Source organism: Python bivittatus, unplaced genomic scaffold (genome assembly GCF_059951505.1).
Source record: "Python bivittatus isolate LINGU-HERP-01145 unplaced genomic scaffold, Pbiv_v1 ctg000700_np1212, whole genome shotgun sequence".
Taxonomy (NCBI): domain Eukaryota; kingdom Metazoa; phylum Chordata; class Lepidosauria; order Squamata; family Pythonidae; genus Python; species Python bivittatus.
The window spans coordinates 99,929,369-99,943,475 of record NW_028277098.1 but is presented as its reverse complement, the minus strand read 5'-3'; the positions used below and the strand labels follow the sequence as shown (position 1 = coordinate 99,943,475).

General features: G+C 49.0%; 1 protein-coding gene across 3 annotated transcripts in view; it reads right to left on the bottom strand.

The window, feature by feature from the left end:
- ZNF512B (zinc finger protein 512B) overlaps positions 1-13,573 on the bottom strand; it is a 58,991-nt gene extending 45,418 nt beyond the window's left edge. The window contains exon 1 of one of the 3 annotated variants that reach the window (XM_088154564.1): positions 13,430-13,573. Coding sequence is in view for 2 of the 3 variants with exons in the window: in XM_088154563.1 (XP_088010689.1) it covers positions 3,862-3,979 (118 nt within the window). In the remaining variant the exon portion in view is untranslated. Of the gene's footprint in view, positions 1-3,861; positions 6,478-13,429 lie in introns of those variants that run through there. The other 2 variants (XM_088154563.1, XM_088154565.1) reach the window with 2 other exon arrangements.
- Positions 13,574-14,107: the final 534 nt, after the last annotated feature.

Genomic DNA, 14,107 nt, shown 5'->3' with positions numbered 1-14,107 from the left:
TTTGATCCTGTTGAGGAATTGGACAGGGTCCTTGTGACTGTGAGCTCGGCCACCTGCTCCTTAGATCCATACCCCTCCTGGCACATTAAGGCAGCCCGGAGGGTATTGTGTGGTTAGATCCTAGTGGTGGCTAATTCTTCCCTGAGGGATGGGGCTGTTCGGCTGCCCCTTAAGGAGACATTGGTTCGTCCCCTCAGGAAACCGTCACTGGATCCCACCATACTGGACAACTTTCATCCAGTGTCCAACCTCCCTTTTTTAGGGAAGGTTGTGGAGAAGGTGGTTACACAGCAGCTTCAATGGACGCTAGATGAAGCGGATTATCTGGGCCCCTTTCCGTTGGGATTCAGGCCTGGGCATGGGACGGTGATGGCATTGGTCGCGCTTCTGGGTGATCTCTCAAGGGAGCAGAATAGGGGTAGTGCATCTTGCTCTTCTTGACCTCTCTGTGGCCTTCAATATCATTGGCCATGGTATTCTTCTGGATTGGCTCTGCAGGTTGGGAGCAGGTGGCAAAGTTTTGCGCTGGTTCACTTCCTTTCTGCAGGCTGGTACTAGTCGGTGGGAGTGGGAGGTCCTGCCCTCGACCCCTATGATGTGGGGTTCTGCAGGGTTCAGTACTCTCTCCACTCCTATTTAACATCTACATGTGGCTCTGGGTGAGATCATTTGTTGCCATGGGGTGAGGTATCATCAGTATGCCGATGATACCAGTTATAGATCTCTATCCCTGACCAATTAAGCAATGCCACTGACATCTTGTCCCAGGGCCTGGAGGCTGTGAGGGTCTGGATGGGGAACAACAGGCTTCAGCTGAACCCTGGCAAGACTGAGTGGCTTTGGGTTTTGGGGCCTACTGGTTCTAGGACCATGCCATCTTTGGTGCTGGATGGGGTCACACTGCCCCAGGCAGACCCAGTGTGCAATCTGGGGGTCCTCCTGGACTCACAACTCCTGCTCAAAGAGCAGGTGGCAGTTGTGGCTAGGAGGGCCTTTGCACAGCTTTGTGTTGTGCAATTGTGTTGTGCAATTGTGCCCCTGGATTGGGAGGCTCTTCCCACAGTCACTCATTGCCTAGTCACCTCCAGAATGTATTACTGTAATGCACTCTACATGGGGCTGCCCTTGAAGATCATCTGGAAGCTTCAGCTGGTGCAAAATGCAGCTGTGCAGTTGTGTGTGTGTTACTCCCCTGCTCCGCGAACTTTGCTTCTGGGTGCAATTCAAGGTGCTGGTTTTGACCTTTAAAGACCTACATGGCATGGGACCAGGTTATTTGAGGGACCATCTCTTCCCAGTTACATCTACCTATCCCACCAGATCCAGCAGAAGAGGTATGCTCTGGGCCCCATTTGCTAAGGAGCTCCATCTGGCAAGACCCTGGAGATGCACCTTTTCTGCTGTAGCCCCCACCCTCTGGAACATCATTCCCCGAGGTGAGATTAGCCCCATCTCTGTTAGCCCTCCAGAAAGCCTTGAAGACGTGGTTCTTCCATCAACCCTGGGGATCCCATGGCAAGCCTGCCAAGTGATTGAATGAGGTTAAATGATGGTTGTCTACCCGCTATCTTGGGGTTCTTTTATGTTTTAATTCATGTTTTTATTTTTTATTTTTGTTGTTATGTCTGATGTTTTTTATATTGTGATATGGTTTTCATTGTTATTCTACTTGCAAGCCTCCCAGAGTCACTTTTTGTGAGATGGGCGGCTATATAAATTTGCTAAATCGATGAATCAATCAGTAATCAATCTAACGGAGATTGGTCTCCTCTCCTCATCAGAAGGGCAGAAGGAGTGGATTTTAATGAGCAGTTCCAAGGGAAATAGTCATGGGAAGGGGGTCTAAAGAAGGTGGCACTAACCTTATCTAAATTCCTGGTGTAACTGATTTAAGCAGCCTTCTCTTTCCTATTAAATTACAAACATCAAAGGGAATCACACAGAAAGCATTTTTTTTAAAAAAAATAAGAAAGCTATGACAGCTTTGAGGGACATTTGCCTTAAAACAGTAGAACAAAGCAAGATTTAGGACAGGCATGAGTGGGCTCGGCAGGGCTGAACGGAGCACTTGATGCAAAGTCTCAAAATTTTGGAGGAACAGAAGAGCAGAGAGTCCAGCTGATAAAGCAACTGAGAAGCCCTCTTGTTGCAAACAAATATTCAGACGGAGAAGAAAAAGTCTTCTTGGAGTGCAGCTCAACTTTTGCTGACAACTAGATGCACCCATAATGCCTTCTTCTGGGGTATTCTAACTTTCCAGTCTAGCCTACAGCCCTGGGATTTCTTAGTGGCGTCCTGTCCAAGGACCAATAACGTCTAAGGCTACTTAGCTTCTTCAAGATCAGCCAATGTGAACTGTTTTCTTTTAAACAGACAATCCTGCCTTTCTGTTTCCTACAGCCACTATTTCAGCCCCAAGCTCTAAACACCAGTGATGGCGAAACTACGACACGCGTGTCAAAGGTGATGCACCACAACATTTTGGGTGACACGCCAGAGTTCACCAATACCCAACAACAACTATTCTCCCTGTTTGCATTACCAAAGAAACTGAGTTTGTTTTACTCGTATTTCATTTTTGTAATTATTTGACTTTGCTTTATATCATACATAGCACCACACAATTGGACTGGATTTTTTTTTAAATAAATGAATTTGCAAATAATGGTTTCTCTTTTGTTTGGGAGGGGGGGTAACGCACCAAAAGAATCAAGTTAGGCATTTTCCAAATTTTTGACATGCCGAGCCCAAAAGGTTCACCATCACTGTCTCAGATCCTGATTGCTGACACAGAAAAACTGAAGCACAATAAAAGCCAAATTCACAATCAAGAGGTCTCTTACCCCGTTTCCAGATTTCCCTTCAACTCAGCTTCCTAACAGGCCTGCAGGAAAAAGCCAGGCAGTTGGCTGGACATTATGAATTAACAGCTAAGTTACAGCTGGACTGCTTCTTTCTCGGCCAAAAGATTTGGATTCTCGGCTGCTTTCCACACTCTAAGCTCAGTCTGTTCGGTAAACAGGGAACGTAAGCGGTTGGGTGGGGTGAGAAGCGCCTCTGATTTGCAAAACTGCTTTCCTCCAAGCTAGACGTGGATTGAAATGCTCTGGGGGATCCTGTGAGCAGACAAACCCAGCCCCACAGCTGCAATCTCCCCAAAATCGGAGGATCCAGGACTAGAAATGGAGAGGGAAGGGTCAAATCAAGGCAGCCGTGTGTTTGCCTTCCCGCAACAGGCTTAATTTGGTTAAGTTCTGGAAGGAACCTCTAATTCTGGATTTGCACAATAGGCCGAACCATAAACTAACCAAACCATGTCTCCATTGCTCTCTTTATCTCCACCATGAGAAGATTAGATGGCAAGCAAGGAGGGCATGAGGAAGGCCAGAAGTATACCCATTGCTGCAGATCTGGTAAGTTGAGGCTAAGGTTTACTTTAAGACGGTGTTTCTAAACCTAGGAGTTGAAGTCCACACGTCTTCAAGTTGCCCAGGTTGAGAAACATTGCTTTAAGGTCTGCTAGACAGCCAGGGAATTTCAACTTGAGAGTCTGGTCTCTCTGCTACAAACAAGCATTGCCATCTTTTTCCTTACTCACCAAACAAAATTCTGACTCCAGCTCTGAACGTTACAGGAGCGGCCCCAATTCCACTCCTAGCTTGCGTTTCATCAGGGCTTAACTTGGGTCCTGAATGCAGGCCCTGTCTGGGTTTGCAGAATGCAGAGCACCGAACTAACTAAACAAGCTGCATTGTGCAACATTCTGTGGCAGAAAATAAAAACTCCAAAGCAATACCTAACCACAGTTAGCCCTAAATTTCACCTGTTGTGGTGCAGGCAATTGCTACATCTTCTACTGACCTAGAAGCCTTTTGCTACTGCATTGTAGATTCATTGGGCCTCCCTCCACCAAGTTCTTCTGGGCTGATGCTTTTCCCCTCTGTAGAACCGAGGAGTCCACAAGCAGCAGAGAGACCATTGGGAGCAACTTTCTCAGTGGGGCAGCCGCCACTAATGCAAAAAATTCAGAAACGCTGTGGAGATCAGAGTTCCCATGCAGTTGATTGACCAACTGTGTGCCATCAAGTCAATGCCAACTCTTAACGACCACACAGATAGGATTTCTCCAGGACAATCTGTCTCCAACCTGGTCCTTCTTGTCTTCCAACAGTGCACCCCATCACCACTATAACTGAGTCCATCCATCTTGCTGCTGGTTGTCTTCTTCTTCTCCTTCCTTTCACCTTTCCCAGCATTATCGATGTCTCAAAGAAGCTTGGTCTTCCCACTGATTGACCGATTGTGTGCCATCAAGTCAATGCCGACTCTTAGCAACCACACAGATAGGATTTCTCCAGGACAATCTGTCTCCAACCTGGTCCTTCCTGTCTTCCAACAGTGCACCCCGTCACCACTATAACTGAGTCCATCCATCTTGCTGCTGGTTGTCCTCTTCTCTTTCCTTCCACTTTCCCCAACATTATGGACTTCTCAAAGGAACTTGGTCTTCACACTGATTGATTGATTCTGTACCATCAAGTCGTTGTTGACTCTTAGCGACCACATAGATTTCCTCCATGATGATCCGTCCCCAACCTGGTCCTTCAGATCTTCCAACGGTGCCCCTATCTACATACATGGAATCTCTAGGCTGGCCTTCCCCCATGTAATGTCCTCCAAATGTGTCAGACTTCAGCTCCTATAATTCCCAGCCATTTGTGGCTTCCATGTATAGGCCTCTGACAGCCACCACAGCCATAAGAACACCCAGCTTATATTGCTGCACCCTGATTCAACATGGTCCTATTTCTCACAAAGTCAAGAAACTTTATTTTCGGCTGAGAATGGAGGTAAAAACACATATATGAAATCCTCAACGTTAAAAAAAAAAAAGGGCTTTGCAGAGAGGAAGCCAGTTCAAGAGTCTTGGCTGTGGAATGCTTGTTTTCTATATAATGGGATTTTTCTAAATTATAGAAGAGTGTTAAATGATGTCAGCAGCCATCTTCAGCTTGAAAGGAACAGTCTTCCCTGTAGGACATCTGCAGGAGGATCAAAAAGGTCAAGATGGCAGCCACAATCTTGTGATCAAAGCCCACCCCTTTCCATACAAAGGGCAGAGCTGTGATTATATGTCTGTGGCCACCATTTTGACTTTTTTGACCTCTACCCTGTCGACCAACCCTGCCTTCCTGAGTCTAAAGTGCTACAACCAGATGCAAGACTGAGAACTAGGTTCTTGATGGATTTCTGCAAATGTGCACACTTCCAAGTTTGCACCAAATTTGGAGAACTTAGTGCAAACGATAGCAGCCTTCTGATTTCATACTTAAGAAATAGATATATAAAAAATGCATAATTGCCAGTGCTCCACCCCTAGTTACTGTCTACTCCTGTTGCTATGCAGTCAATCTCTATACATTGCTTTAATTTTGGCACCTTTGTTCTGGCTTTTTATTAACGAAGTAAATTGTTCAGTATGGTCACCTTAACACGAAATGGTAACATAGACTGTAAATCAATGGAGTTCATGAAATAAAGCACACATAGGCTTCAGAATGAATACTGGAATCTTACAGTCTTTAGCCTTTTTCCACACGGGCTCCATTCACACACACACAATCTCACCTGATTAGCTTTAACCCATTTTTCTGGGCTTCGCTGATCAATTGGTTCACACACTAAGCTACTGATTTCATTGATCAACTGATTTCACAGGAGTTGCTAAGGTACCCACTCAAAAAACCCTCTAACCGAGGTTAACACGAATTAAGGTTAGGATGGTGGTTGAGTACAGTTGCTAAATCTTCAACCGGTAGGGCAAAATGTGTTCTGTGAACACAACACACAAACAGGCTGAGTGAGGAACTGTTTCCTTTTATTTTGCCCCAAATCAGTTTTCTCAGCATGATTTTCTATACTTCCATGGAGAATCTGCCAATTAAAGCCCCACTTGCTTCTGGAATTCATGCTGGGGGATTGTTGGAAAATGTCAAGTGGGTCATGAGAACCTGGGTAACAAACATCCAAATCATTCCATGAGATCAAACTAGCTACCATCCGCACCACCCGCTTAACCAGGTTACTAAGATCATTCTTTGCAAGGGTCTGCACAATCTACTGAATCATAACTTAACCGATGCATTCAATAGGCAACACGCATTAAGCCATCAAGAATCTAAGCCAAATCAAAACCAAACTTAATGTGGTGCATGAAAGCACCTGCTGTTTAACTGACTTTGTTCAATGTGCTGGGGAGGGTTGCCTGTTGCATCTCTGTATGATTACCGTTTCTCGTCTCCCTCCTTCCAGCCTCTGGGTATTACAAGTCTAACGTAACTGATTACATCTCAAGTACAAATTACAATACCCTGATAAAGCAACACAGCAGTTTCTGTTTCTCTACCATGCATCCTTAAACTGACATTTTTACAGTCATAAAAAGAGCGCTAATTCAGGAAATAGCAAATTAAGCCCTTCTTTGTGCAGAGGCTAGCTACTTTCAGAACAACTTCTGAGCCCAGCGAATCTAGAAAACGTTCTGCTCAATCAAAGACCCACGTGGCGTGTTCCAAAGCAAATCCGGTTAACTGCTCTCAGGAGCATGACAAGAAGCCACAGGCACTCACACATACTGTTGCTCCCAACTACAGCTAGGAGGCAGAGATAGACTGCCTCCACACAAGGAGGTTCCATTCCTTCCTGTCCTGATCAATGCAAAAAGAGCCTGCTGGATTGGGCAGGGGACCCATCAAATCCAACGCCCTCTTTCCAAAACAGGCTGGTCAAACCAATTGCCAACCAGGCAGCAGCCCATGCTGATACGAGATGCCATCATTCAAGAGTACATTTCATGCAGCTGGAGGCTCTACAAATTAGGATTCCTTGACTCTAATTCACAGTATACAGCAGTGTTTCTCAACCTTGGCCACTTGAAGATGTGTGGACTTCAACTCCCAGAATTCCATGCTGGCTGGGGAATTCTGGGAGTTGAAGTCCACACATCTTCAAGTGGCCAAGGTTGAGAAACACTGGTATACAGTGTGGACTTAGTCAAGAAAAGCAAAAATCACAAGAAATTGATGCTGCTCCACATCAGGCAAGGCAGACTTATTATTATGTACACATCCACATGAAATCACAGCTGCCAGTTCTTCAGCTGCTGTTGGCCTTCATTTGCACCGAGTTCTTCCCACGAACCTAGGATCAGCGTAGTCTTATTTATTTATTTAATTTATATGTCGCCCATCTCCCCCGGAGGGTGACTCTGGGTGGCTCAGAATTAAAATCAAACATCAAAAACAGTAAAAAATATAAATATCCACATTAAATTAGCTAAAAAATGCCTACTATATAAAAAGATTATATACATCAATGTGCAGATCCAAGCAAGGTGGCCTTTTGTAACTGACAGATGGAAATTCTGTCAGCGCGCAAATTTGCTAAGTGCCATCCAAGGCTTTTTGGCATGGCGCCCAGCATGCCGATAATCATTGGGACCACCACAGCCGGTTTATGCCATAAGCTTTCAATTCTGGTTTTCAGATCTTAATACTTTATGATCTTCTCCAATTATTTGTCTTCTATTCTACTATTCCCTGGTATTGCCACATGAATTATCCACACTTTCTACTTTCCAACCACAGTTAAATCTGATGTGTCGTGCGCCAAGACTTGATCGGTTTGTGTTCGGAAATTCCACAATAATTTAACCTGCTCATTTTTTACTACTTTTTCAACTATATGTTCCCACCAGTTTTTCATTACTGGCACATGATAGTTTCTACAGGTGTTCCATTGAATCATTTTGGCGACTGTGTTATGTTGTTGTTTATAGTCAGGCAAGGCAGACTTTGATGATGATGATGATGATGTTGATGATGATGATGGCTGGTCGCACAGTCACCCAGATGTTCAGACTGGATTAGGCATTTTTATCCACCTATCGAGTTCTTCCCAAGGACCTGGGACAGGCAGATGTTGTTTGATGGTGTTAAAGGCATCGTTGCAGGATGGAAGCTGTTCCAAGTAAAGCTGCCTTTTGCAATGGACGGATGGAAATTTTGTCAATCCCGATGGTCTTCAAGTGGTGCTCCAGCTGTTTTGGGATTGTACCTAGGGCACCTATTATTCTTGGTACTATCTCTGCTTTCTTTTGCCACAGTCCTTCTATTTGCAGGTCTTTGTGTTTTGTGATTTTCTCCAGTTCTGTCTCTTCTCTTCTGCTGTCTCCAGGGATTGCAATGCCCACTATCCAGACTTCTTTGTCTTTCTTATCAACAGTTGTTAAGTCTGGGGTGTTATGTGGCAGGTGCTGGTCTGTTTGAATTCTAAAGTCCCAGAGCTGCTGCTGCTGCTTCCTCTTCCTTCTCCATCATCATCATCATCAAAATGTATATACCACCCAACTCCCAATAACTTTAGATTCTGAAGAGGTGAAGACTGCTCTCATCCCAACCTGTCCCATCTTGTTTCCATAGCCTTACATATCAGGCTGGGAGTCTGGCAGCATATACATTTTAATAATAATTATAATGATACCTTTAACACCATCAAACAACATCTGCCTATCCCAGGTCCTTGGGAAGGACTCGATAGGGGGATAAAAATGCCAAATCCAGTCTAAACATCTGGCCAACTGTGCGACCATCATCATCATCATCTAAGTCTGCCTTGCCTGACTATAAACAACATAACACAGTCTCCAGTGTGACTAACCCTCCTCCTCCTCCTCCTCCTCCTCCTCCAATCTAAACATCTGGCTGACTGTGCAACCAACCCATCATCATCATCATCATCATCATCATCATCATCATCATCATCCAATCTAAACATCTAACTGTGCAACCAACGACAATAATAATAATCCAGGTGGGAGAGAGACAGAACTTGCCAGTGCAGGAGGGTGGGGTACAAACCAAGCTTGCTTATTTATGTTTACAATTTAGAGGTCCCCAGCTCCTGACAACTCTGGGTGGCTTACAGTTGAAAAAAATTGGGACACAATAAAAAACAGAAGAGAAATCACAAAAGCCCCAAAAGAAGCTTGCAACCAGTGGAAAACTCACCCAACAGGGGCCAAACCTTCACTCTGCCCCAAAGCCTGGGAGAACAGTCGGGTCTTAATAGCTTCCTGGATGTCTTCAGGGTGGCAACCACACCTCATTCCAGAGGGCAGGCACCATGCCAGGGAAATCCCACTTCCTGGGTCCCTCTAGATGACATTGAGATGACAATGAGATCTGCCTGATCTCACCAGATGGGCAGACGCAACCAGAGACAGGCAGCCCTTCAAATAACCAGGCCCTGTGCCATGAAGGGCTTTAGAGGTGGCCACCAGCACCTTGAATGGCATTCAGAAGCCAACCAGCAGTGGCGTCACATGGGTATACCAAGGCATGCCCAACACTGCCCACGCTGCACATCCTGGACCAGCCGTAGCTTCCATGCAGTCTTCGGGGCAGACTGCTTTGAATTTCTTGTCAATCAGAAAACTAGGATATGGGACTAAAAGCAGGGCATCGTTCTGTTTCCATTCCTCTGCTGACAAGAAGCCCACACCAGCTCCTTTCGAGACCTTCCAAGCAACCTTTCAGGCCCCTTGGCACAACAATGCTACCCCATATAGGTACACCCTGAACGCTAACCAAGGTAGCTTTAATGTCATGCCACGGCTACACCAGCTGGCAGCCCCACGTGGCTGTGGCCTGTGCTTGCCAGCGTTGAGATTTTAAGATGTGAGCCTCCAAATCTGTTTGCCGAATAAGAGACCGGGCAGGAGGGGAGGCGTTTCATTAGAACATTACACAGTAAGAGGATGGAGATCAACACCATGGCTGTTGATTTTCCCTACAGATTTCTCCATCTCAGCACTCTATTTCTCCTCCCCATTTCAGGTTATTTCCATGCTTGGTGCATGAAAAACAGCTGGGAAGAAGTTGGTTGCAAAAAGAAAAAGATAGGCAGCTGAGAGTTAATACCCCTGAATTAGAATCACCAGGCAAATGAATCCCCCCTCCTGTGGAACATTACATATTGTCCCCTGCATTTCTGTTGTGGTCGTTCACCAGACCAGAGCGCTTCCCAACATTTTGACATCTCTCTTTCTCTGCAACGTATGTTCGATTTTGTTCATTTCTTCAGCTGCAAAACTTTTTGCACCTCAAAACTTGGAAACTGTATTTCTATGCCCACTGTACAAGGATTAAGGAAGGAGGATTAAGTGAAAACAGACACGTTTCCTCATCTTGCTTTTGCAGGCATTATGTTTCAACTTTTAAAAAAAAAGGAGAGAGGAGGGAGAAAATAAAAGGTACTACATGGTTTTGCCCAGAACCGATTCGGGACAAAGAGTTTTAAAAGGATAAGGTTGAAAACGAGGATAATTCCACTTCACCAATGCAACAGCAATCTTCAGGTTGCTACTGCAAAGGATTAACAACGCAGCCATTATCCGTCTACCAGCAGGCATAAGGGTAAATGTGAACACACAACCATCATCATTTTAAAGGATGCTAAATGCTCTCCAGCAGGCCTTTCCCCAAAACCCCTAACTTCAGCTATAGAATCAGTGGCCTGTCACTCCAAGAGTCTTGCGTCTACAGATGAGCCTTGCAAAGAATTTCTGGGCAGATCCCCAGCAAACTCCAGGAACAATCAACTTGGGAATTGCTTTCTTTCAACCTCGCTTGGCCTGGGAAATGGAAAACAACAGCGGCCTACCATCTAAGACTCCTGAAAGGACAAAGACTTAGAAATGCAGAAAATTAAACCATATAACTAGTTGCAACTTGCCCCGGGGACGATGCAAAATATTTTATTACACACCACATGGTTACACGATCTGGTCCTCTTCACCCAATGCTGTCAGCGCCAGCATTTCAGCAGGGCGAACATATCCAGGCTGCAAAAATTGATATGATCACTAGATCGCAGCAAAGAGTTATCTCGTTTTTGGTCTCCTTGCTGCCACCCAGGCATTTTCTGAATTTTTGCACGGCAAGATTTTTGCACGGCAGCTAAGCAGTGGCTGCATGCACACATTTGCATTTTATACTTCACAGGCACAAAGTCAGAGAAACGAGAGAGAGGTTTGCAGACTTCTGCCTCAAAAAACTTACAAGGGGATGCAAGGAAAACAGAAATGCCTTCAAAAGATGCTCTTTAGACAGGCTGGACTTCAACTCCCAGAATTCAACCCTGTGAGAGCACATGACAAGAGAAAAATCCTATTGGATCAGAACAAGGATGGAGTTAATCCAGAAAACTCAGAGGAAGGATAAAGCGCTTCAGAATCTTTGTTTCCGAGAAACTGATCTGTGAGGGTAGAGTACTTCTAAACATGGAGGTTCCAATTAGCAATGACTGATTCATAAGCCCTTTTACTATGAAATGCATCCCAAATATTAAAAAGAAGCATTTTCCAGGAAGGCGGGGGGGGATGTAAATACCATGTGATTCTCAATCTGAATGAAATATGGTTTATCAACCCCTAAACTATACAAAATCAATACAGATCAGTCACATCCCCACAGCTTTTTTCAGTGTCAATTTTCTTTCAGGTTGGGTTAACCTACCACTTCTCCGTGGTTAACTGGATATTTTACCCTCCCACGGATACATTAATCCAGTTGTGCTTGGATTCACACCATACAGCGAACCACAAACTAACTAAACAAGCTGGATTCAGACAAAGCCACAGAAAACATAACCCACGTTAACATCAGCCGAGCTCAGCCCGCCATTCAAATGTACCTGCTAGATCCGCTTAACCGTATTGTGCGAATGCAGCCACAGAGTCGCAAACTAGCTAACTCCTTTTCAACGCCCTCCCCACCCCCACTGTATGAACCCAGCCCTAGTCCTTTCTCATTTCCAAAATCTAGATGTGCTGGAAAGTTGGGGAGAGGCATGTGGATGGCTCTTCTCTCTTGCTTGCCCCTCAGCATGAGGGCCCATCTGCTGAGCTTGGCACATACCGCATGGGAGCACCCTTGTGGCAAAAGACAGCACCGAATCACAGAACTTCACCTCGGGTCATCTAAACTGCATCGGGCAGGGGTGGGCTAGATGACCTCAAGACCCCTTCAGCCCTCCTTCCGACAAAGGTGCGCTCGCAATTTGATGTGGCGGCCTGTTCCACTGGTCCATGGCTCCTACCATTGGGAAGCAGTGCCCCACTCCTGGGGGCATGCCATCAGTGTTATTTACTTATTTACCCGATTCACACACCCCAACAGCTCTTGGCAGCAACCTCTGCCTGGGTGCCCCCGGTCCCCGCTCCCTGGGCACGGGGGGCCCAACATCCTAGCTGTGGCATCGTCAGGGTGCCCAACAGCCCCCACAGGTCCCAGCTCTGCCCCGGGGTCTCCATTCCTCCCCAAAGTTTGGCACGCTTGACGTGCACCCCCCCGCCCTTGAGGGGAATCAGGCCTAGTGGCCAGAGCCTCCCCCGCAGCCGTGACCTCCAGGTGACCCACTCCGGCAGGTCAGCGCCCGCCTCGGCGCCCCTCCGCCGCCCCCGCGCGGGGTAGCCTCCGGGCGCGGGCGAGGCGCAGCCGGGGGGCGACGGCCACGCCACCTGTCGCCGAGGGGACGTGGGGAGGGCGGGGGCGGCAGCTGTTCCGGCCGCCCTTCCCGAGCGGGAAGAAGACCCCCCTCCGCTGCCTTTCCCGAGATTTGCTAAAAGTGGTTCCCCCCGCCCCGCTTTCGTTTGCTTCTTCCCTTCCTCTCTCTCTCTCTCTCTCTCCCCGCTTCTGCAAACGCTCCGCCCGGCCCCGCCGAAGAGAAAAACGGAGCCTGGGGCTGGGGGGGGGCAGACGCCGACGCTTCCCTCCTGCAAAACACGGGGGGAGCCGCCCCCCCAGAGCAACCCGAGCCCCCCGCCGCACCGCGCCACGCGCGCGCTCGCAGCCGCCCCCCCGCGCCCGCCGGCCGGCAGCCACCCCCCACCCGCCACCCGCCCTCGGGGTCGCGGCGCGCGAAGCCAGGGCCGGGCGGCAGAGCCGAGTCCACGGGGCCGCCCGGCGAGGGCCCGCCGTGCGCGCGAAATAAATAATTAAACGCCCCAGGAAGGCAGTGAAGCAAAATGGCGACTTTTATGCAGGCGGAGGGACGGCAGCGGGGCCGCGAAGGAGCAGAGCCGGGCCGGCGGGAGAGAGAGAGAGGGAGGGTGGGCAGGAAGCGGCCGCGGCCGGCGGGCGAGCGGGCTGGCTCTCCTCAGGGCCCGGCTCGCCGCCGCGCCAGGCAGCTGCCGCCGCCGCCGAGCCCTCGGGGACGCAGCCCGCCCGCGGCGAGGCCGGGCCGGGGCGCTCGAGCGGGCGGAGGAGCGCGGCGGCGGCGGCGGCGGCGGCTCGGGGCGCAGAAGGGCCGAGGCGGGCGAGGGCTGGCCGTCTGTCCGGCCGGCCGGCCGGCGAAGGGGCTCCCTTACCTCGGCGCGGGCGAGCGGGCAGCGCGCTCTCCTCCCTCGCGCGGGGCCCGTGCGCGCCCAGCCAGCCCGCCGCCGCCGCCGCGACGCGCCCGGCCAAAGCGCCGCCGGATCATGCGCGGAGACCCCGGCCGCTCCGCTCCGCGCCTCTCCTCCTCCTCCTCCTCCTCCTCTTCCTCCTCTCCGCGCTCCCCTTGACAGCTTCACCCGCGGCGGAGGGGACGCCGCTCGCAATTCTCGCGGTATTATTTTAATCGGCGCCGCGGCGAGCGCGGATCGGCCCCTCCGGAGCGGGGGAAGGGCTCCCGGGGGGGGCAGGAGCGGGGTGGGGGCCCCCCGGGCAGAGGAACGGGGGTCTGGGGGCTTGCTCCGGTCTCGGAATCCCCTAAAAGAGATCGCCAGCGCGCGGAAACAACTCGGGGGCAGCGTTCCCACGACGGGTCGGGGTGAGCTACAGTTACCTCCCGTGGGGTTACTTGGGGCCAGGCTTCGGTGCCCTGGCATGGCTTGGCGCGAGGAACCAACCTGTCCTCTCCTTCCTTCCTTGGCTGCGTTGTTGGGTGGTTCGCTTCTTGGATAAACCCAGAATCGGGGTCAGTTGGAGAAGCAAGAAAGGAAGCGTTGGGTAACCCACCAAGGAACCGGCTAAGACTCAACGCCCATAGTTGGTGGGTGGCCCAG